Raw genomic sequence first — 22195 nt, 5'->3', positions numbered from 1 at the left:
AATCATGACAACAAACACAATATTTTGGACCAAACAAGTAATTACAAAAAAGAAAAACAAGAAAAAAGTGTTGTATCCTGCCGTTTTCTTTTTCTTTCTAATTCTTTGTTCGGCCCGAAAAATGGTGTTTGTTGTCATGATTTCTAACAACTCGAGTTGGCTTCGACGCTTAAAAGGTCTTTAACCCATTCTGACCGGGCACCCATTTTGGTGTCAGCATCATGTTATGCTTTATCTATTGAAAAATAGCAGATCTACAAGCTCATATCGCGCCACTGAGTGGCGCGATACGAGCTTGTAGGTCTGCTATTTTTTGAAAAATCGAATAACGACTGACATTTTTTTGAATCTGATCTCAGGTCAGAATGGGTTCATCAGACCAGTGTGTGTCCAGTGGAAACCTCGTATGAATCTGATCTCAGGTCAGAATGGGTTAAATAAATACTTTTTGAAATGTCTATGGGGAAAATGAATGGGGAATCATTTCCTGGGCCCTGGTAGGGGGCGGGACTGTGACGCTCTATAGCGCTCACTCACTGACTGGTGATGAGATACAATGGGTGTGGTTCCACTTTCGGCCAGCAGGTGGCCTTATTGTCTAGCAGTCAGAGACTGCAGCAGAAACACACACACACACACACACACACACACACACACACACACACACACACACACACACACACACACACACACACACACACACACACACACACACACACACACACACACACACACACACACACACACACACACACACACACAGTTGTGATGCTCATCCAAGGACATAATTCGGTCTTTGCTGGGTTCATAGTAACCATTTTCATTGTGTTTTCTTTCATAAAAGTATAAAAGCTGTCAGTTTTTTTTCCCCCTTGCATTTAAAAGTGATTTCCTTTTGAGCGATACTGTCAGTCTTGCCCTGTCTTTATTTCTAAAGACTTCCTTTTTCATATTCGGATAGTTCTGTAATGTACTTCTAATTATACTCCATCAATTCTTTATATTGTACTTCTAATTCACTTCATGTCAGCTAGGCAAATATTGAATTTTTACTCCGCTACAATTACACGACAGCTTTAGCTACTTTGCATATTTAAATAAAGCTTCCCAGCGGCAGATAAAACGATTCAAATGACTATGAAGTTGATGAACACATTAACCAGTTAATCCCTATTGTTGAACGGAATCCCTCAAGGCTGTATTGTAAGCCCTTTCCTGCGGTCTCTCTTCACTAAATATCCTCACCGAAAACAACAATGTAGTACAAGCCACTGGTACACGCCTGTAGATATTCTTTAGAGGATATATTTTAATAGGGTTAGGAGGACACGGGGGGCTGGAGGGGACATGGAAGCTTGTATAGCCTCTATAGTTTGACCAGATTTTATAGTATAGTTTGATGACTTTTTTCGTTAGGTATTAAAATGGTCTTACAAAAGAGAGGTGATGGCCGATTGATGTGCTGTTGTTCTCCTGTGGTGTGAATGTGAGTCGTTTGTAACACAGCGTCAACTAAAATGTTGAACGATCACGGCTATGAGACAGCAGTGACTGTGAGAGGTTAGATGATCCACACTACCGTATGTGTGCATTTGTGTAATGTTGTGTCTCCCTCTGTTATGTGTTTTGTTTTGTCATTAATGTTCTGTGTGTGGCTGCAGCAAGACAAATGTTCCTTGTGGACAATAAAGTTTACCTTGACCTTGATGTGGGGTTGGTGAGGTGTTGTTCATAGTCCATACCTGTGATGTGGGGTTGGTGAGGTGTTGTTCATAGTCCATACCTGTGATGTGGGGTTGGTGAGGTGTTGTTCATAGTCCATACCTGTGATGTGGGGTTGGTGGGGTGTTGTTCATAGTCCATACCTGTGATGTGGGGTTGGTGAGGTGTTGTTCATAGTCCATACCTGTGATGTGGGGTTGGTGAGGTGTTGTTCATGGTCCATACCTGTGATGTGGGGTTGGTGAGGTGTTGTTCATAGTCCATACCTGTGATGTGGGGTTGGTGAGGTGTTGTTCATAGTCCATACCTGTGATGTGGGGTTGGTGGGGTGTTGTTCATAGTCCATACCTGTGATGTGGGGTTGGTGAGGTGTTGTTCATAGTCCATACCTGTGATGTGGGGTTGGTGAGGTGTTGTTCATAGTCCATACCTGTGATGTGGGGTTGGTGGGGTGTTGTTCATAGTCCATACCTGTGATGTGGGGTTGGTGGGGTGTTGTTCATAGTCCATACCTGTGATGTGGGGTTGGTGAGGTGTTGTTCATAGTCCATACCTGTGATGTGGGGTTGGTGGGGTGTTGTTCATAGTCCATACCTGTGATGTGGGGTTGGTGGGGTGTTGTTCATAGTCCATACCTGTGATGTGGGGTTGGTGAGGTGTTGTTCATAGTCCATACCTGTGATGTGGGGTTGGTGAGGTGTTGTTCATAGTCCATACCTGTGATGTGGGGTTGGTGGGGTGTTGTTCATAGTCCATACCTGTGATGTGGGGTTGGTGAGGTGTTGTTCATAGTCCATACCTGTGATGTGGGGTTGGTGAGGTGTTGTTCATAGTCCATACCTGTGATGTGGGGTTGGTGAGGTGTTGTTCATGGTCCATACCTGTGACGTGGGGTTGGTGAGGTGTTGTTCATAGTCCATACCTGTGATGTGGGGTTGGTGAGGTGTTGTTCATAGTCCATACCTGTGATGTGGGGTTGGTGGGGTGTTGTTCATAGTCCATACCTGTGATGTGGGGTTGGTGAGGTGTTGTTCATAGTCCATACCTGTGATGTGGGGTTGGTGGGGTGTTGTTCATAGTCCATACCTGGCTGTGATGTGGGGTTGGTGGGGTGTTGTTCATAGTCCATACCTGTGATGTGGGGTTGGTGGGGCATGAAGAACTGGTAGAAGGAGGGCTCCGACAGGCCCTTCACGTTGCGCGCCGTGATCTCCACCTCGTAGCGCGTGTTCCACCGCAGAGGCTGCAGCATGGCGAAGTCGTCGGCGCCCGGCACCAGCTTGGTCATCCACTGTTCCTCCTTATCCTGAGAGAGAGAGAGAGAGAGAGAGAGAGAGAGAGAGAGAGAGAATCAGAAACCCTCCTGTTAGGTGCTTTTGAAAGCATGTCAAATGCACCCACGCAGCCACCCACTCACAGGCAGTCAGTCACACACACACACACGCACACGCACACGCACACGCACACGCACACACACACACACGGAGTAGAAGTAGAAGTAAAAGCATTGAAAATTAGACCCGTCTGAAGTGAGTGGTACTGTACTGTACTGTACTGTACTGTACTGTACTGTACTGTACTGTACTGTACTGTACTGTACTGTACTGTACTGTACTGTACTGTACTGTACTGTACTGTACTGTACTGTACTGTACTGTACTGTACTGTACTGCACAAGCCCTCCTCCCTGGCCTGTGTGTGTGTCTGTGTGTTAGGCTACACACTTGGTGGTGAACAAAGGCTATAATGGCATTTTCGTGCTCCGGCACATTTTCGTGCTCGGACACAGGGACCCACACACATAGCTGTCTATAGGAGCGGTCGCACCACTCAAAGTATAGCCTATACATTACTTAACCCGGCATAGACCGGGCACCCATTTTGGTGTTAGCATCATGTTATGCTTTAGCTATTTAAAAATAGCAGATCTACAAGCTCATATCGCGCCACCGAGTGGCGCGATACGAGCTTGTAGGTCTGCTATTTTTTGAAAAATCGAATAACGACTGACATTTTTTAGAATCTGATCTCAGGTCAGAATGGGGTTAATCAGACCAGTGTGTGTCCAGTGGAAACCTCGTATGAATCTGATCTCAGGTCAGAATGGGTTTTAACTAGAGTACTTTACGCCACTGCCTGCGGGATGCGTGAGTGCATTTCAGTACTATGAATGCCGTCGCATGTATACTGTATGCGTGTGTGCGTGCGCATGCGTGTGTATGGAGATTTTAAGTGTGTGTGTGTGCATGCGCCTGCACACGTTCCACACACCACCCCTGTGTCCTGCATATGCAGGGTACACAAGTGTTGTGTACCGTCTGTTTATAGCATGTGCTTTAATTTGCCTTTGACGCGTGTGCCATCATATGATGTGTCCATAACCGCCTTTTCGTGTCAGGATACGAGACAAACAAGGTTCAAGGTTATAGCTTTACTACAGAGATTATTGGGTTTATGGACGATTGGTCTGACCGTCCTCTCCTGTATGGCCTTCAAAGAGCCTTTGCTGGGGAGTTATATGTCCCTATACCCGGTCCCGCTGTTGATCTGGACAGCACATTTTTTATTTAGATTTAGTTGTAGTCTTTTGAATAAAACTCCATTTAGTTTTAGTCCATGTTTTTGTGAGTTTTCTCTGATCTCAGATCAGATCACCGCTGCGGACCCGTGGTCAAACTCACCTCGCACACATGCGCTCACATGTTTTAACAGAGCCAGTAAAGCACTGTTTAAAATAAATGGCTGAATGATTAAGCATCTAACTTGTATATAACATTGTAATGTCATAGCTATGGTTTATCATTTTAATTGCTTGTATACAGTTGGAACTATCCTACCAATGTCATATGACACATCGTTGATGTAAGCTTTACAAAATGTATTATTTATTAGTTTTTATAGCTATATGCATTTTAGTGAGTGAATACATAATTATGTTTAGATGCCTGTCAGCTGGTCAGACAATACTGCCCCGCTCAGTGGCGTGCACAGACATTTAGAGGGGGCAGGTGCTCAAGTGAAAAAAAAGGGCACCTTGTGCAGCGCATTTTGGGGCGGGAACCCATTTTGGTGCTTTAGCTATTGAAAAATAGCAGATCTACAAGCTCATAGCGCGCCACCGAGTGGCGCGCTACGAGCTTGTAGGTCTGCTATTTTTTTTTAATCGAAGAACCACTGACATAGAAACATAGCTTTAGATTGTGTGGGGGGCCTAAATAATATAGTAGAAGCGTTTTTTATCAATATTTGATCAATGTCACTGCATGGTCCACACACTACACATTAATAAAAAATAAATAAAACATTTTTTTTTTTTTTTTTTTTTTTAAGAGCAAAATTGCCAAAAGGGCAGGGGGTGCTCTAGCACCCCCTAGTGTCTATCTGTGCACGCCACTGGCCCCGCTTATCTACGACGGTAGAAAACGGGTGTAGACAAAGCCTTAGACAGCTACCGTACCGACCAGACGTGAGTTTTGGCGTAGTAGGGAGTCCGCAAAGTCACGCTGGAATGATGAATGCCCAAAATTTGCGGGTGACGGTGTAAAATCACGTTGATGTTTATAAACGAGGCCCTCAGAGTTATTATGGCGGTCCTTCAATAAATGCCCACTCTCACATTTTAGGCTGCCCGACGACAATGCATTCCAAATATTAAAAAAGGGGCGAAAGTATGGTGACGGGCGATATACTCACCGTCTTGTATTTGACTATGTACTCAATGATGGGCATGCCTCCGTCGTCCTGTTTGACCAGACCCAGGCGGTAGGCCTTGCCCATCCCTCTCTGCCCGTGAACGGCCGGGGGGCTCGGTTCTCCTGGGGGAAGGGAAAAGGCATGCCACGGTTAGGACAGTGTGGATCTCAGTTGCCTTAACCCATTCTGACCTGAGATCAGATTCTAAAAAATGTCTTCTACATCCTGACAGTTTTCTGAAAAAGCTATGTTTCTATGTCAGTATAGCCTCGGAAACCCCAGACGTTTTTATTTCCAGGGAGGAAAAAAAAAAAAGTCTGGGTCTGAGTCCACTTCAATTCGGCATAGAGTAGAGCAAACGTCGATCACTCTCTGCTGATTTCGGATCGCCTGCACCTTTGTTAAATTGACGCACACACGCACACATGTACACACACACATTTGAATTATTTTATTTGGTCCACACTTTAAAAGGAAAATGCATAAGGACACAAACAGTATGGGTGCAGTTATGTTACAATCACAAGCCTATGACACATGTTTTATCATGATACAGCATGCAAGAATGTCACTCAGCAGCGTCTCTGATAGCCATATTCGTTCACACGACGGTGCTCAGGACTAGGCTTAGTCTCATATGGTGGCATAGACAGTACAACAGGGACAGTACAACACCTCGCATGTCCTTCTGCCTCATCCTATGGACACTCCAAGCTGTCGAGAGTTCGAAACGCTCCCACAAACGCTCCCACGCTGTGGGCATGTCCCAGGCTGGACCATCAGAGAGAACGGAGCCGTCTCACACCGCCGCCCGGTGACAACACACGGCGTCCGCTTGCCGTAGGGAAGTTGCCGACTCACCGGGTCTCTCCCGGTGACGCTGCACCCTCCATACTCCCTAGCCGCTCTCATGGGCCTGGAAGTCCACACACCGCTGCCCCGATGGCGGACCGACACAACGGGGAAGTCACCGGGTCCACTGCCTCTCCTCCCGGCACCTGTTGTTCACGGGAGGGACCAACAGGCAGCGTGGCGCCGGTAGTAGACTACGTCGCTGGGTACATCTTGACGTGATATCCTGACACACAGCCACCACCACAGGAGTTGCAAAAGTTCCAAAAGCTGTACCCACTACATTAACGATCGTAGTTAGAACGGGTGCGGTTGTTAGATGTTAAAGAACAAGCAAAGTTGGCGTCCACCGGCGTTTCCACCGTGCCGCCATTGCTGCGCGTGCGCAGCAATGGCACACACACACACACACACACACTCCTCTCTCTGTCGCTCTAATTAATCAGTCTCATGTCGCGCAGCTGTGTCTAGATTCTCCCGGCGGATCCTGCCGGGAGCTGTCAATGCCATAGAAAGCATAGGTGGACCCCAGGCTACTATGTCAGTGGTTCTTCGATTTTTCAAAAATAGCAGACCGACAAGCTCGTATCGCGCCACTCGGTGGCGTGATACGAGCTTGTAGATCTGCTATTTTTCAATAGCTAAAGCATAACGTAACACCAAAAGGGGTTCCCGCCCCAAAATGGGTTAATTGTGCTTTGACTGTATTTTAGACTTTTCATTCAAGGCAGGTTTCTCTGTTGTCTAACACCGAGGAGAGTGCAGGTGTACATATTGGAAATCCTTTATTTCAAAGTAACAGAGTATTATTTCCTATATTGCAGTATTGATACTTTTAACAAATGTACCACTTACTGGATGCATGCGAGGGTTCATGTGGTTAATTAACTTTTGATGTAAAGTTTGAGCTTTGCATTCCAGTCATTGCAGTGAATACAGAGTGCTGGCATTCTCGATAGAATAACAATATTATGGTAATATAATTATGGTAGGATTTTGTTTTTGTTTATAGCATTTATGCGTTACAAAGCACTCAATGTGGGCCGCGGTGCCAAATACTGCAATTAAAATACAGCTGACAGCAGTATTTATTTTATATTTTTTTATGATTTAATTAAATTGCTGTTGTTCCAGCACCATGCTTAATTTCAGCCTGGGAAGAAGAGAGAATAAAGTGTGGTATCACACAAGTGGTGTCAGTTCAGCTCAGTGGCGTGCACAGACATTTAGAGGGGCAGGTGCTCAAGTGGAAAAAAAGGGCATCTTGTGCAGCGCATTTTGGGGCGGGAACCCATTTTGGTGCTTTAGCTATTGGAAAATAGCAGATCTACAAGCTCATAGCGCGCCACCGAGTGGCACGCTACAAGCTTGTAGGTCTGCTATTTTTTTTTTAATCGAAGAACCATCCATCCATCCATCCATCTTCAACCGCTTATCCGTAGTCGGGTCGCGGGGGCAACAGCTCCACCAGAGAGCTCCAGACTTCCCTCTCCGAGCAACATTAGTGACTTCCTCCTGGGGGATTCCGAGACGTTCCAAGGCCAGAGAGTCGATGTATTTCCTCCAACTGCGCCTTGGTCTGCCCCGGGGTCTCCTCCCAGTGGGACATGCGTCGAGGACCTCCCTAGGGAGGCGCCCGAGTGGCATCCTAACCAGATGCCCGAACCACCTCAGCTGGCTCCTTTCCAGGCGAAGGAGCAGCGGTTCTACTCCGAGTCTCTCTCGTGTGACTGAACTTCTCACCCTATCTCTAAGGGAGATGCCAGCCACCCGTCGAAGAAAACTCATTTCAGCCGCTTGTATTCGTGACCTTATTCTTTCGGTCATGACCCAAACTTCATGACCATAGATGAGAGTAGGAACGAAGATTGCTCGGTAGACGGAGAGCTTTGCCTTCTGGCTCAATTCTCTTTTCGTCACAACAGTGCGGTACAGCGACTGCAATACCGCCCCTGCCGCTCCGATTCTCCGGCTGATCTCCTTCTCCGTTCTCCCCTCACTCGTGAACAAAATGGGTCGAAGAACCACTGACATAGAAACATAGCTTTAGATTGTGGGGGGCCTAAATAATATAGTAGAAGCGTTTTTTTATCAAGATTTGATCAATGTCACCGCATGGTCCACACACTACAAATTAAGAAAAAAAAAGAAAAGAAAAGTCGACTTACATGTCATAAGATTTTAGTCGACTAAATCTGCAGTTCATTTAGTCGACTAAAATGTATTTTGGCGGGCCTTGATGCCGTCGTAATGGCTTATTTTACACTTGCAGGCGCTTCACCAACCCTTATCATCTTACATCATCGCAATATAACGTGACATCATATGCCGATTTGCTCAGTGACAGACAAAAAAAAACATTAAACTGTTCATTGTTAATCGCATTTAATGTTTGTGTTGGTGACAAAACAAACATTAAACTCTGTCCATTGTCAATAGCGTTTTTAATGTTTGTCTAGACAAGACAAACATTAAAGGTATATTCAGTGATTTCACTCAAAAAACCGTAGGTTTCGTTTTTGGCTGTGGGACCCAGCCTTTCGTCCAATCAGGATAGAGAGTCAAAAACGAAACCTAAGGTTTTTTGACCCCCAGGGGTTAACTGGAGGAACTCCTTTTATGGCCAGCACACTCTATAGTAGGGAGGATTATCACAACAAAACAAAAAAATAAGTGATATTTGAATTAAGTGAAATCACTGAATATACCTTTAAACCTGTATATAGGAGTAGTATGTATATAGTAGTACTATGGTATCAAAATGTACTTAAAATACCAAAAGTATAAAGTACTCATTATGCAGAATGTCCCATTTCACAAGTTCAGAATGTAATACAAATCTTTCGAAAATAGATAGATCTACAAGCTCACAATGCGTCACATTGGGGGGTTGGTCTTACGGATGGGTAGCGTCTGGAAGGCCTCTGATCAGGGTGTGCGTGCGTGCGTGTATGTGTGCGTTTTGTGGTCTTACGGATGGGTAGCATCTGGAAGGCCTCTGATCAGGGTGTGCGTGCGTTAGGGCTGTCCCCGACTAAGGATTTGTATAGTCGACTGATAGATGAATACATTTGCTGTTAGTCGACTAATAGTCGACTGAGCAAAAAAAAAGAAAAAATATTTTCTTTTTCTTTTTTGCCCCAAAAAATGGTATATAAAAATACAATATTTACAGAAATATACAAAAATATTGTATTATTCCACTAGGTCTGTGGGGGACATAAACACATTTGAACATTCTGACTGTTCAAATCTCCAATGTGCATGTGGAGTGTGTCTGCCTGTGTGGCAATGTGCCACTGCCTGTGACTTGAATCTGGCCTGATAGACTCCAGAAAAAAGAAAAAAAAGAACATTGCCACACAGGCAGACACACTCCACATGCACATTGGAGATTTGAACAGTCAGAATGTTCAAATGTGTTTATGTCCCCCACAGACCTAGTGGAATAATACAATATTTTTGTATATTTTTGTAAATATTGTATTTTTATATATATATATTTTTTGCTCAGTCGACTAAGAGGTGGTCAGTCGACTGAGACCCGTTCCGATCGATTAGTCGACTATTCGAGGTCAGCCCTAGCGTGCGTGCGTGTATGTGCGTGCGTGCGTGTATGTGCGTGCGTGCGTGCGTTTTGTGGCCTTACGGATGGGTAGCGTCTGGAAGGCCTCCGTGTGGCTGAACTCTCCCCGTCCCTTCCCGTTGACGGCGGCCACGCGGACCTCGTACGTGACGTTTGGCTCCAGACCCGTGAGCACCACCGTCGCTGCATGGTGACAGGAAACAGGAAACAGGACGTTTAAGCAACTATAAGCAAGACTCGCCATCTCTGGTTTATACCTCCTCCCGTATCGTCGGGATGTGGGCATCAGACCCGATATTGGACCTGATCGTCACAAGCCCAGAAGTCACACAATATTCACAAGATTTTCGTACAAATGTGGCTTCTTTTTTTTTCAGAGAGACAATTCAGGAGAAAATCTATACTTTTTTTTATCGACCTTTCTAGCAATACACACAGGATCTATCTAGACTATTATTATTATTATTATTATTATTATTATTATTATAGCAATAGGTCGTGTTTATCCCATTCTGACCGGGCACCCATTTTGGTGTTGGCATCATGTTATGCTTTATCTATTGAAAAATAGCAGATCTACAAGCTCGTATCGCGCCACCGAGTGGCGCGATACGAGCTTGTAGGTCTGCTATTTTTGAAAAATCGAAGAACGACTGATTTTTTTTTTAAATCTGATCTCAGGTCAGAATGGGTTTAATCAGACCAGTGTGTGTCCAGTGGAAACCTCGTATGAATCTGATCTCAGGTCAGAATGGGTTATTATATGATAAGCTGCATTTCCAGTCAGTCAGTCTGTGCGCCGTGTCACGCCTCGCGACGTCACACCTCATGACACGTCACGTCACCATATATGGAGATCACGACACACTGGGGGGCGCGGTGGCACCGCGGCGGCACTATTTCAGAAGAGCTTATTTAGCGTTTACCAGTATTTCCAATATTCAAGTATAACCCATTCTGACCTGAGATCAGATTCACGCGAGGTTTCCACTGGACACACACTGGCCTGATTAAACCCATTCTGACCTGAGATCAGATTAAAAAAATGTCAGTCGCTCTTCGATTTTTCTAAAATAGCAGACCTACAAGCTCGTAGCGCGCCACTCGGTGGCGCGATATGAGCTTGTAGATCTGCTATTTTTCAATAGCTAAAGCACGACATGATGCTAACACCAAAATGGGTTCCCGTTCAGAATGGGTTAATAATGAAGAATTATCATTTGAATACAATGGCGGTCCTTATTTAATCGCGCCGTAGACGGAGGAATACAGCCAAAGGGGAGATTAGCCCCGTTGCTGTGAGCCAAAAAAAATAAAAAAATAATAATGTTTATAACGGAATCCAATCTTGATTATTTCCTGTAAAAAAAAAAATGCTTACATCAGCACCAATCCACTGTGAACCAATAACAATCCTGACATTCACCCATCATCACACAATCTCCTAGAAGATTCATTATCTGGACACTAGAGGGCGATGCTGTATGCTGTTTTGAAGGGTCCAAACTTTCAAATTATCTAATTCATCAACAACATTTTTTAAATCACTATAGGACCCTGTAGGTTGTGGGTTCCGAAGTGACCTCCAGCCAGGTGGGGTCATGGTGACTCGCACCCAAAGCGGTGTCTGGTAGCACTCAAAGCGTGTTGCGTATAGCGAGCCTTCAAACAGCCTTTGCAAAGCATATTGCCCCAGGTAGATTGTCACTCAATTGTGGGGCATGTCTCAGCTGGACCAGCAGTATAGTGGAGTATTTTAGCTGTGACGTGAGCGCCCCCTCCTGAGATACTTCCGGGTCCTACTTTTGTGTCGCTTTTGTGTCCCCATGGAGTTATACTGTGACGCTCCGTCGGACTAAATCTGAGACGAAAACAACCACGAAAGTCTCATTTTACCGCTTTCCTCGCAAACAACAAAGCTGCGCTGCTCTCCAAAATCTGGCTGTGACAGGCCGTCTGCCCCACATGGAATACTATCGCCATTGTATTTCATTGTGTCAAATAAATCCTCATAATGCAAACTAGATTCAACATACTCAAGCCTGCACACATTCTAAATATACCCCAGAAATATTTTACCGAGCAAATGGACTGTTGCCACCTTCAATAATAATGATAATAATAGTCTTTATTGTCTCCACATCATATATTTTTGTTGTCATGGACACTTGTACAAAACATTAATAATTCCACTCGAGTTGGAAGCATTAAGACCCATTTTAACCCTCAATGGCTTCCTTTCTGAAAAATAACGTCACTGTAAAAAGATTCACGCGTTTAGATATTCTATTTACAATGGGATGCGGACGGGAGCTGGTGCCACTTGGACCCGGACGTAACGTAGCACTACAAAATGACGTCGGACTTAACCCATTCTGACCGGGCACCCATTTTGGTGTTGGCATCATGTTATGCTTTATCTATTGAAAAATAGCAGATCTACAAGCTCATATCGCGCCACCGAGTGGCGCGATACGAGCTTGTAGGTCTGCTATTTTTGAAAAATCGAAGAACAACTGACATTTTCAGAATCTGATCTCAGGTCAGAATGGGTTCATCAGACCAGTGTGTGTGTGTCCGGCGGAAACCTCATATGAATCTGATCTCAGGTCAGAATGGGTTAAATACTGAATAACCAACCAGGGCGCAGCGTGGGTGTGTAAGCACACTTGGGCGTCAAGGTGCGGCAAAAAGCCACTCGTGGGCATTTCCATTCATCCACAGGCTGCTGGACGGAAATTAAGCTCCACCAATGCGGCCAGATTCCCGGGAAAAGCTTGCCCGCCGCCGTGGCAAATGGAAGCCGCCGCGCACGAGCTTCATTTTTCCATCCACCAGCTGTCTTAAAAACCAGGAAGAGACGCGGCACGCCTGCCACGAGCGGCATTTGTCATCTTCGTGACGCTAAAGTGTGCCTGCACTATTATGTGTGTGACTTATATATTATATAGTGAGCTGTGCTGCTCTGGTTGGTTGTGGATCTACCCTACGATCTTTTTTGTAACCGTCCCTTGGAAAAAGATCATAACACAGAGGGGAACCAGACAAATATCCTGCAGTGATATTAGTATGGCTACACGAGGCTGGTTCAATCCTGCCCCCCGATTGCTGTTGAGCTCTCCGCTGCCTTCCTATCGTTACATTCGTACTTCACTTGGAAATAGTTCCACAATCAGGAAGTTAGATACCCATGAAAATCCATTTCAAACTCTACATAAGAGCAGCAGACAGGAGGAGGGGAGCCGATAAGAGCAGACAAAATGACATCAAGATAACGCCTTTCTTCTTATCACGAGGAGATAGAGAAGACGACGCCTGGAAATCAGACGGTCCCGGTAGTAGGGTTCGTGTCCCCCGAGCAGCATCGGTGTTTGATTTTTCGACAGCAAATCTTGATTTGGTTTTATAGTCTTTTGAATAACATTTATGTTTGAGTCAGTTTTTGCGTCATATTTTAGTCATCTGAAAAGTTTTAGTTGTAGTCTAGTTTTAGTCGACTAAATACCATAAGATTATTAGTACAGAATATATACAGAATTATTTTGTTGACTCTCTCTCTCTCTCTCCCCCCCCCCCCTCTCTCTATTATATATATATATATATATATATATATATATATACACTACACACACTGTATATATATAAATATATATATATATATTATATATATATTGGCGACCTTGATGGTGTCATAATGCTTGATTATACAGTGTGCATGCTAAAAACAAGCTCACAACGTGTCACAACATTTGCAGCGCGTTGTGAGCTTGTAGATCTGCCATTGTCAGAGTGTGCTACCAAACATAAATGACTTCTTATAGTTCTATTGGATCTCTTCTCCACTTGTCCCTCCCTAACATGTTAAGGCTCATACATAGTCTGGTTTTACGGTGGTGGGGTGACCACCGAACTACAACATGACGTCACTGAGGTGACCACCGAACTACAACATGACGTCACTGAGCCGCGGTGAAGAGCAAACCACCGCCACCGCTCCAGCCCTTCTCTCTGTTTTTACTCACCACCGCTCAACGTTATTTCAGCTCCGGTGGTCAGCTCACCACCGGAGCGGTGGTCACCTTACCACCGAAAATCCAGACTATGAATAGGCCTTTAGTCTCCATTTTTTTTTTTTTTTTGACAAAATTGTCAATATATTTTAGTCATAGCTTATCGACAGACATTCTTCGTTGAGGATATCAACAATGCACGGGCGCTGCAGTAATAGTGTACACACTGCCCCGAATAGAAAGGGCCGATTCATACTCCTATTTTACCGCTGTTTCGGCGCTGTAGTGCCGAAATGATTTCGGCTCGTCAGACATTTTCAGTAGCACCGAAGAGCCGACTTTAGGACGGCACCCGTCCCCGTCCCCCCCAACCTCAAATGACGTCACATTGTAGGCTCTACAGCGCCGAACCGACTTTTATTCGGCTCTAAAACAGGAGTATGAATCGGCCCTTAGAATACGCATCGAGGAAATGTGAGACCAAATGGCATCTCAATAAACTCAACAACTCAACAGAACAATAGAAATATGCCTTCATATAGCTCAGCGTTTATGTGCCCACACTTCTGTCCTCATTGTCATTCTCATAAACCGTCCATAAGACTTTGGCTTAGGCCATTTTTGGTTAACTCATGCATCGCCAGCGCCATCTAGAGTCCTATTCTGTTATGTCATAGAAGACGCCTGCCTCTCGGACAGACGAAAACAGTAATGGCGGAGGTGGTCGCGTGGCTCAGACTATCAACTACATCAGAAGCAACCCACGTAGAGTCTGTGGGGGCCACGGGGGATTTTCGTGGACATTTTACATTTACATTACAGATTTTCTGGGAATTCCGAACATTTTGGACCTCTCCGCCGGCAATCTGAGAATCCCATCGTCAAATATTCGGGGAAAACAGCGCCTCCCCTGTTGTTCCTCAACTGTTGCGAGGCAACAGTCTGTCTTGAGAGACTACTCCGCCGGCCGTCCAAGAGGTGTTAAAAAGTGCTCAAATGCTAATCGGGTTTCTTTTGTTTTCACCTAGCCAGATGTCCACAACGTCAAAGCGTGTCAGAATTTCATGGTAGTTGTTCTTGAGTCGTGACATAATAACACTGATCAAGAATTCACCAAAGAGACTCGCCTGGTTGAGGGCCCCCTTGAGGATTGATCAAACTCTTCGGCTCTGATAAGAAGCATTCATATTTTAGACGCGCAGGCACAGGGAGTTGCTATTAAGCCACTAAACAGTTTGCTTTATTCATCCAGCGCGTTTTGAAATGGAATACTCCTACTAAAAAGGAGTAGAAATGCTCCAGCCTCCTCCACCTTTGTGTTTTTCAATGCATTGTGGCTGAAGGGAAGGCCAATCGAGCACGGAGCTGCCGATCGACCGAGAGTGTAATATGCGGTAAAAGCCAACATTATAGGTTTATCAATAAATAGAACGCTAAATAACACGTTAAAAAACGTATTTGGCGAGGGGGGAGAGCTCCTGGACTGCTATACTAGAACGCTAGTACGAGCCCTGGGCACTGTCTACACTTGCACAATAAGGACAATTGTTTAAACTTTAAAGGGACACTTCACCCTTTTTGCAAAACAATATATGTTAATGACGTTTAGAAGCTTTAGAACACTTTCCTGGGGGTCTTTATGTGTGTAATATGTGGTTTTAGATATTTTAGATTGTAGCAGTGAGCCCGGTGTCTCTGATGTCATGGACACTGGGCTCACTTCCTTCCTGGACTACATTTTGTCTCAGTAAGACAGCTCTCCCCCCTATCCACAAGGAGGAGCAGTGCACCAAAGTATTTTGGGAATTGTAGTCCAGGAAGGAAGTGAGACCAGTGTCCATGACATCAGAGACACTGGGCTCACTGCTACAATCTAAAATATCTAAAACCACATATTACACACACAAAGTCATTAACATATATTTTTTTGCAAAAAGGGTGAAGTGTCCCTTTAAGCAACGTTTCGGTCAATAGACCATTTTCAGGCAACTCAATGGGTACTTAGAAAAGCTTTATACATCGGAGATAATATTATTATTATTATTATTATTATTATTAATAATAAACATTCCAGTTTGAAAAAATGCTTCTCAAACGTGAAATGCCACACATTTTGTCAACAAAAAAGATTAAACAAAGGCAACGTTGACCAGGTAGGTATAGGTAAAGTTCACACCGTTAGAATAAAACGGTTAATAGCCTGAAAGTATATGATACAAAAATGATAACTCTTTGAAGAGATTGCCGTGTTAAATCTGCAGTTGCCAAAAATCTATTTACATGGCATTTGAAATTCTCATGTTGTGAGGCTACAGTAATTACATTTTGAATTTAGAGTCAGCAAATTAATTAGAGTGAATGTCAACTGTTTTGTCTGTCTGCCTAAATTAAACGAGGTAATGGCAAGAGGTGGCTTTCCATTTTTTTGTAGCTCTAAGCTTTTGTATACAAATTGAAGTTGTTTTCTCGTCTGGGATATATGGGAGGCATTTTTAGTACATTTTTGAGTGCGCCTCTCTCGTCCATCTAGTTTACTCTGCAAATTAATACTTCTATATTCAGGGTGATGCCCTGTGGCGTCAGTGAATTAAATCATAACCCGTGTTCTGCTTATTCGTGTCAGTTTGGTTTCATTGTAGCATCATGGCTCCGCTGACCTTTGGGGAATAAAAGAAAAAAATTAAGCAATAAGCCACGAGAGGTCTCAGGTTACCGGGTATTTTACACTGCCTGGGAGCGTAGGCAGACCCGACACGCAGCGGAGGGTCTTCTACCTCCCAGCCAGTGTAAAATACCCGGTAAGCTGGGGCCTCGAGTGGCTTATTGCTTTTCTAAGCAATATTAAAACTATTAAATTCACAAAAGTATCTACGTTTTGTGCCACCAGAGCGAGCGACCGAGAGCCAAAACACTTCCTTTTCCTTGTTTTGCTCCGCAAGTAGCCTATGTGACGGGAGAATAGCGCTTGATGTATTTACGGGGCTGCCTGGAGCCACACATTCACAGTCATATGAGCCGGGCGGTGCTTAGACGTCCGCACGGCATGTGTTTGTAAAGCAATCAAGCGCTCCCCTTCCCCAGTTCAGCTACAAGGCTGCAGTTTGATACAAAGTGATTGAAGGAGTGGGTTATCGGTGAAATTTACACCGGTCACGTGACGGTAACCAGCCAATCAGAATGAAGTATTGGGACTACCCGTTTTAGAATGATTATTTTGGAACGTGCCTGTAGTTCCAAAAGAAGAGACATAGGTGAAATTGAGTTCCCTCTACAACAGGGTTGTATAGAGACTGTAGGGACTGTTAAATAATTCCAATATTGGAATGGGAGACATCTCACTCCGACCATGGGCACTAACCCAAAGATGCATGAACTCCACTCTTCTCAATGTTTCAGCCAAGTGGTTACCATTATCATATAATAAATGTGATATCATGGATATCCCGATGGAGGTGCCTATATAAAGTGACTGAATAACCATTAATAAAGCATGCAGATTAAAGTGCATGCAGGGATTATTTGGGCATGCTATTTATCTGGGAGGATTTACTCCAACCAGAACAAACATTTTTTGAGAGTGTGCACGCTCTCCAAATGTTGACCCTTTGCCTTGCATGTGTCATATTTGATAACAACATCAAACAAAGGCTGTGTTGCCTTGGCAACCTCTTTTTAATCCAGCAAAGAACCGCTGCCATGGGGATAGCAGATATACTGTATACTGTAAAAGCTTCACGGCTTGTAGATCTGCTACTTTTGAAAAAAAAAAATCGTGGCAATTTCTGTGCAAATCTTTGAATATAATAGCTTCTATAAATAAACTCAAATCTTTTCTTGGGTGGCGGGGGGGGGGGGGGGTGTCCCTGGAACAAAGTATTAGCAACCAAAGCTGCTTTACAAGCTTAACCCATTCTGACCGAGCACCCATTTTGGTGTCGGCATCATGTTATGCGTTAGCTATTTAAAAATAGCAGATCTACAAGCTCATATCGCGCCACCGAGTGGCGCGATACGAGCTTGTAGGTCTGCTATTTTTTGAAAAATCGAAGAACGACTGACATTTTTTTTTATCTGATCTCAGGTCAGAATGGGTTAATCAGACCCAGTGTGTGTCCGGCGGAAACCTCGTATGAATCTGATCTCAGGTCAGAATGGGTTAATGGGTTAAAATCCTTCTCTTTTCTCTCGCTTTCCTCAATTCCACGGATTCGATTTCTTTTTTTTCTTTTTTTTACGCTTTCCGCCTCGGCTCTATATCCCATCCCGCTGCTTAGCATTCATTCCGCCAGCGTCGCTCATTGCTTCTCACGGAATCTCCAGAATGATGGATATCGGTGATAAGACCAGATGGTTTGGTTTGTCGGGTTTTCCCGGCCTTCCGTCTTCCTGACTTCCACTCCTTCTTCAGAGGAATCCTTCACAGCCGCATACGTGCGCTTGCTGTGCACGCCGCCGTCTGCTTGCTGTGCACACCACCGTCTCCTCCCTATACGTGCACTGAGGAGGAGGCCCCCAGAAATCAATTTGCCATCACGAGGAGGAGGAGGAGGAGGACGGGTGTGCTCGTTCAGCTTCCAACGTATTCTAGGGACGATCTCTCATCAGGCGGTAAGAGTAGTGATGTTATAACACAGCGCAAGCTGTGCGAGGTGTGTGTGTGTGTGTGTGTGTGTGTGTGTGTGTGTGTGTGCGTGCGTGCGTGCGTGCGAGCGAGCTAGCTAGCGGGGGGGGGGGGGGGGGGGGGGTGTGCGGCAGGGTGGAAAAAGTACTCACAGGTTTTACTTATGTAAAAGTATCAAAACTGCCATGCAGAAATACTCTGTATGGCAAGTAATAGTCCGGAATTAAAAATTGTTAAAAGTGTAGAAGTATAGGCTATCTGCAATCAAAATATCAACAGTACCAAAAGTAAAAAGTACTCATTGCACAGAATGTCCCATTCCACCTGTTCAAAATGTATGAAATAATATAATTTAAAATAGCCGATCTACAGGCTTGTGAGCTTGTATATCTGCTATTTTCAAATAGCCAAAATATATATATAGTGGTTAGTGTGTTTTGTAATACTAATCAGCCATCTACAAAATGACTGGTAAATAATTGTAGGCTATAGTGGGGTGAAAGTACAATATTTGAGATGTAGTGGAGTATAAGTAAAAGTAGGCTATTGGAAATAGGAAATACTCAAGTAAAGTACACATGCATGCAGTACCTCAAAATTGTACTTAACCCATTCTGACCGGGCACCCATTTTGGTGTTAGCATCATGTTATGCTTTAGCTATTGAAAAATAGCAGATCTACAAGCTCGTATCGCGCCACAGAGTGGCGCGATACGAGCTTGTAGGTCTGCTATTTTTGAAAAAACGACTGACATTTTTAGAATCTGATCTCAGGTCAGAATGGGTTCGTCAGACCAGTGTGTGTCCAGTGGAAACCTCGTATGAATCTGATCTCAGGTCAGAATGGGTTAAAGTACAGTGCATCAGTAAATGTACCTTTACGCCACTGGCGGTGTTGGCAGGGTGAAAAGCGTGTCGGAGGCAAAAAAGGCTAGCGGAGAGAGAGAGAGAGAGAGAGAGAGAGAGAGAGAGAGAGAGAGAGAGAGAGAGAGGATGACACGAGAGATGAGAGCCATTAACCTCTTCTCTCACGCTCCACCGATACGAGAGAGGGCCGCGGCTTAAGACGCGGGGAGGGCATGCAATAGGTCAGAACTTCATAACCTGACGTGGCTGAGCTTAACCTGGCGGTTGTGTTTTCCGTGCCAACAAACGCCCCGCCGACGTATTGACAGCACGATAAGCGAAGAGGGCTGAGAGCCGCCGGCGGAGACAGACACGTCCAACTTCACTTACCTGCGAAACGGCTCTCAGCAAGCTTGTATAAAGAAGCTTTCGTTGCTTTTCTCACTGCTACTAATGTGCGATTCAAACTGATAGCAATTGTTATTGCGACCACAGGTCGCGTTTACTCTGAAAACGTGCATTCCCGTCCGTCCGCTCGTCGTCACCCCACGCCTCCATAAATGGTCACGCGTCGTGACGTCACATCTAGTTACCCACGCCTCCATATATGGTCATGCCACATCACCAGGGATCTCCATATATGGGCATATATGTAGTCGCGACGTAGGCGACATCGTCGGGGGCCTTCATATATGGCAATGTCACAATATGGCCATATCATTTCCCGTTGGTTTGTTGGTTCGTTCATCACAGCCAGCCTAGCAACTCCAAACCTGACCTCAAACCCTTAGATCTCCACGTATGGAGCTGACCTGTTGTGACATTCCATAAAATGTTGATCCTCCATATAGGCCAGTACAGAATTCATTCCATATGTTGATCGGATCCCCCCATGCCAAAGCGCCCAGCGTTCGCCGCAGCAGTCTGCCGTCACCCATGGGCGGATGCGTGCACGTGACTTCGCCCTTTAGGGCGAGGTCACGTGCACGCTTCTCGCCCTCAAGGCGTCCTACTGGTAGCTTCACCCATGTTGATAAAGATGGCGTGCGTGCGTGTGTGTGCGTGCGTGTCACTCACTCTGAACGCCGTGTGACTGCACGTCCCTCCAGTCGTGGGCTCCTCCCCCCTCCTTGCACTGGACCAGGTAGTGACCGATGGGCACGCCGCCGTGCGAGTCCGGCTTCATGAAGGTGACGGTGGCCAGGCGCTGGGAGACGGCCGACAGACGCACGCCATACGGGTTGGACGGCACGTCTGGAAAACACAGGCGTTTCAACAGCTTATTTATTAGCCCCCCGCCCGGCAGAGGACATCATTTTCACGGGAGAGATAACCCCTATCCACTTTCAACAGATTTATAGAAAAGGCTTTAGGGGTGAAATTCATGGAGTGGGTGTTGTGAAACCTTTGCCACTTTTGTTTAAGTGAAAAAGTAGTAAAACGTAGCTTGAAGGCTGTGGTTAGGGTTAGGGTTTTGGGCAGGCACTTAGGTGGTCTTTACACGAGAACGGTGTTCATAGAAAACGGCAAAATAAAGTATCATTTGCTGGTGTCCCTTTAGACGAGAACGGTGTTTTCAGGAGGTGAAAAAGCAACAAAGTGTGGAAATCTTTGAGAATGCCGTTTTATCCCTTCTCCATGTAAACAGGCAAAACGGTGAATCCGAAAAAAAAATATGTGCAAGAAATATGTGCGAGAAATACGTGCGAGAAATGAGAAATGAGAAATTGTGCGAGAAATGAGAAATGGTGCGAGAAATGAGAAATGAGAAATTGTGCGAGAAATGAGATATGAGAAATTGTGCGAGAAATGAGAAATTGTGCGAGAAATAAGAAATGAGAAATTGTGCGAGAAATGAGAAATTGTGCGAGAAATAAGAAATGAGAAATTGTGCGAGAAATGAGAAATGAGAAATTGTGCGAGAAATGAGAAATGAGAAATTGTGCGAGAAATGAGAAATGAGAAATTGTGCGAGAAATGAGAAATGAGAAATTGTGCGAGAAATGAGAAATGAGAAATTGTACATCGTCAGTAGGTAGACATTGTAAACACTGGCTCCATTTCATAGTCATGATAAGGGCTGATGATGACGGCCATTAAATGGTCCGATTACATCCGAAGCCGCTACCCTCAGAATATAAAGATGCTAAAAAAAATAAAAATAAAAAGTTCCCATCACACAATGATTTGTGTCTGTAGTAACTCTGAGGACCCCCTAGGGCAGTGCTTCCCAAACCTTTTCATGGGGTCAAGGACCCCCAAATTGACACTAATTAGCCCGCAAAAGATATGCCGGGGGATATGCCAGTAGTGTACTGCTCCCGTCGCAAATTGATGATGTCATATGTCCAAATGTGATCCAGCCTTATAGAATGTATGGAATGCATAATTATGCTAATAACAAATATTTAAAATATTGCTTTGACGCTCATATTAAGTAACAGTGTTTTCTGTACTCGCCCCCCTGTCGGACTTGGTCTTGATTTGAACTCGCTTTAGGTGGACTTGACTACAACACAAACATCTTAAATCAAAGTTTCATACACTGGTCCTGTGAAATTCCAAGGGTGCCATTGTTGCTACATGTTTTGCTTGATATCTCCTTGGCAACACAGGATCCTTGATATCTGCCCTGGATATAGAGGCTATCTGACAGTATATCTGCTGGAGAGAAGCCATTACTAAGGGCGGGTTGACATGATACTGCCTAGAATGATTAGCTTTGAAGACCGCGGGTGTGAGGAACTGTCACTGAGGCCTTTTGCCCATCGCAAAAGGCCTCAGTGACTAAATACTCCCGAGCTGATGTGTTTTTAACCTGCTACATGTACAGTTCTTATTGGTTTTACTCTTATTTGACTTGTT

General features: G+C 44.7%; 1 protein-coding gene across 1 annotated transcript in view; it reads right to left on the bottom strand.

Annotated features, from left to right (window-relative positions):
• Positions 1 to 22195, bottom strand: part of LOC310875769 (neural cell adhesion molecule 2-like) — a 116702-nt gene that overhangs the window by 18255 nt on the left and 76252 nt on the right. Inside the window, exons 11-14 of the mRNA XM_083789114.1 lie at positions 20408 to 20584; positions 9917 to 10036; positions 5416 to 5537; positions 2854 to 3028 (exon numbers count right to left, since the gene is read on the bottom strand). Coding sequence (XP_083645240.1) covers positions 2854 to 3028; positions 5416 to 5537; positions 9917 to 10036; positions 20408 to 20584 — 594 coding nt within the window. The remainder of the gene's footprint in view (positions 1 to 2853; positions 3029 to 5415; positions 5538 to 9916; positions 10037 to 20407; positions 20585 to 22195) is intronic.

Source organism: Protomyctophum parallelum, assembly GCF_964188405.1.
Source record: "Protomyctophum parallelum genome assembly, chromosome: 18".
NCBI classification, from domain to species: domain Eukaryota; kingdom Metazoa; phylum Chordata; class Actinopteri; order Myctophiformes; family Myctophidae; genus Protomyctophum; species Protomyctophum parallelum.
The sequence above is the reverse complement of the archived record's forward strand: the minus strand, read 5'-3'. Positions and strand labels throughout refer to the sequence as shown.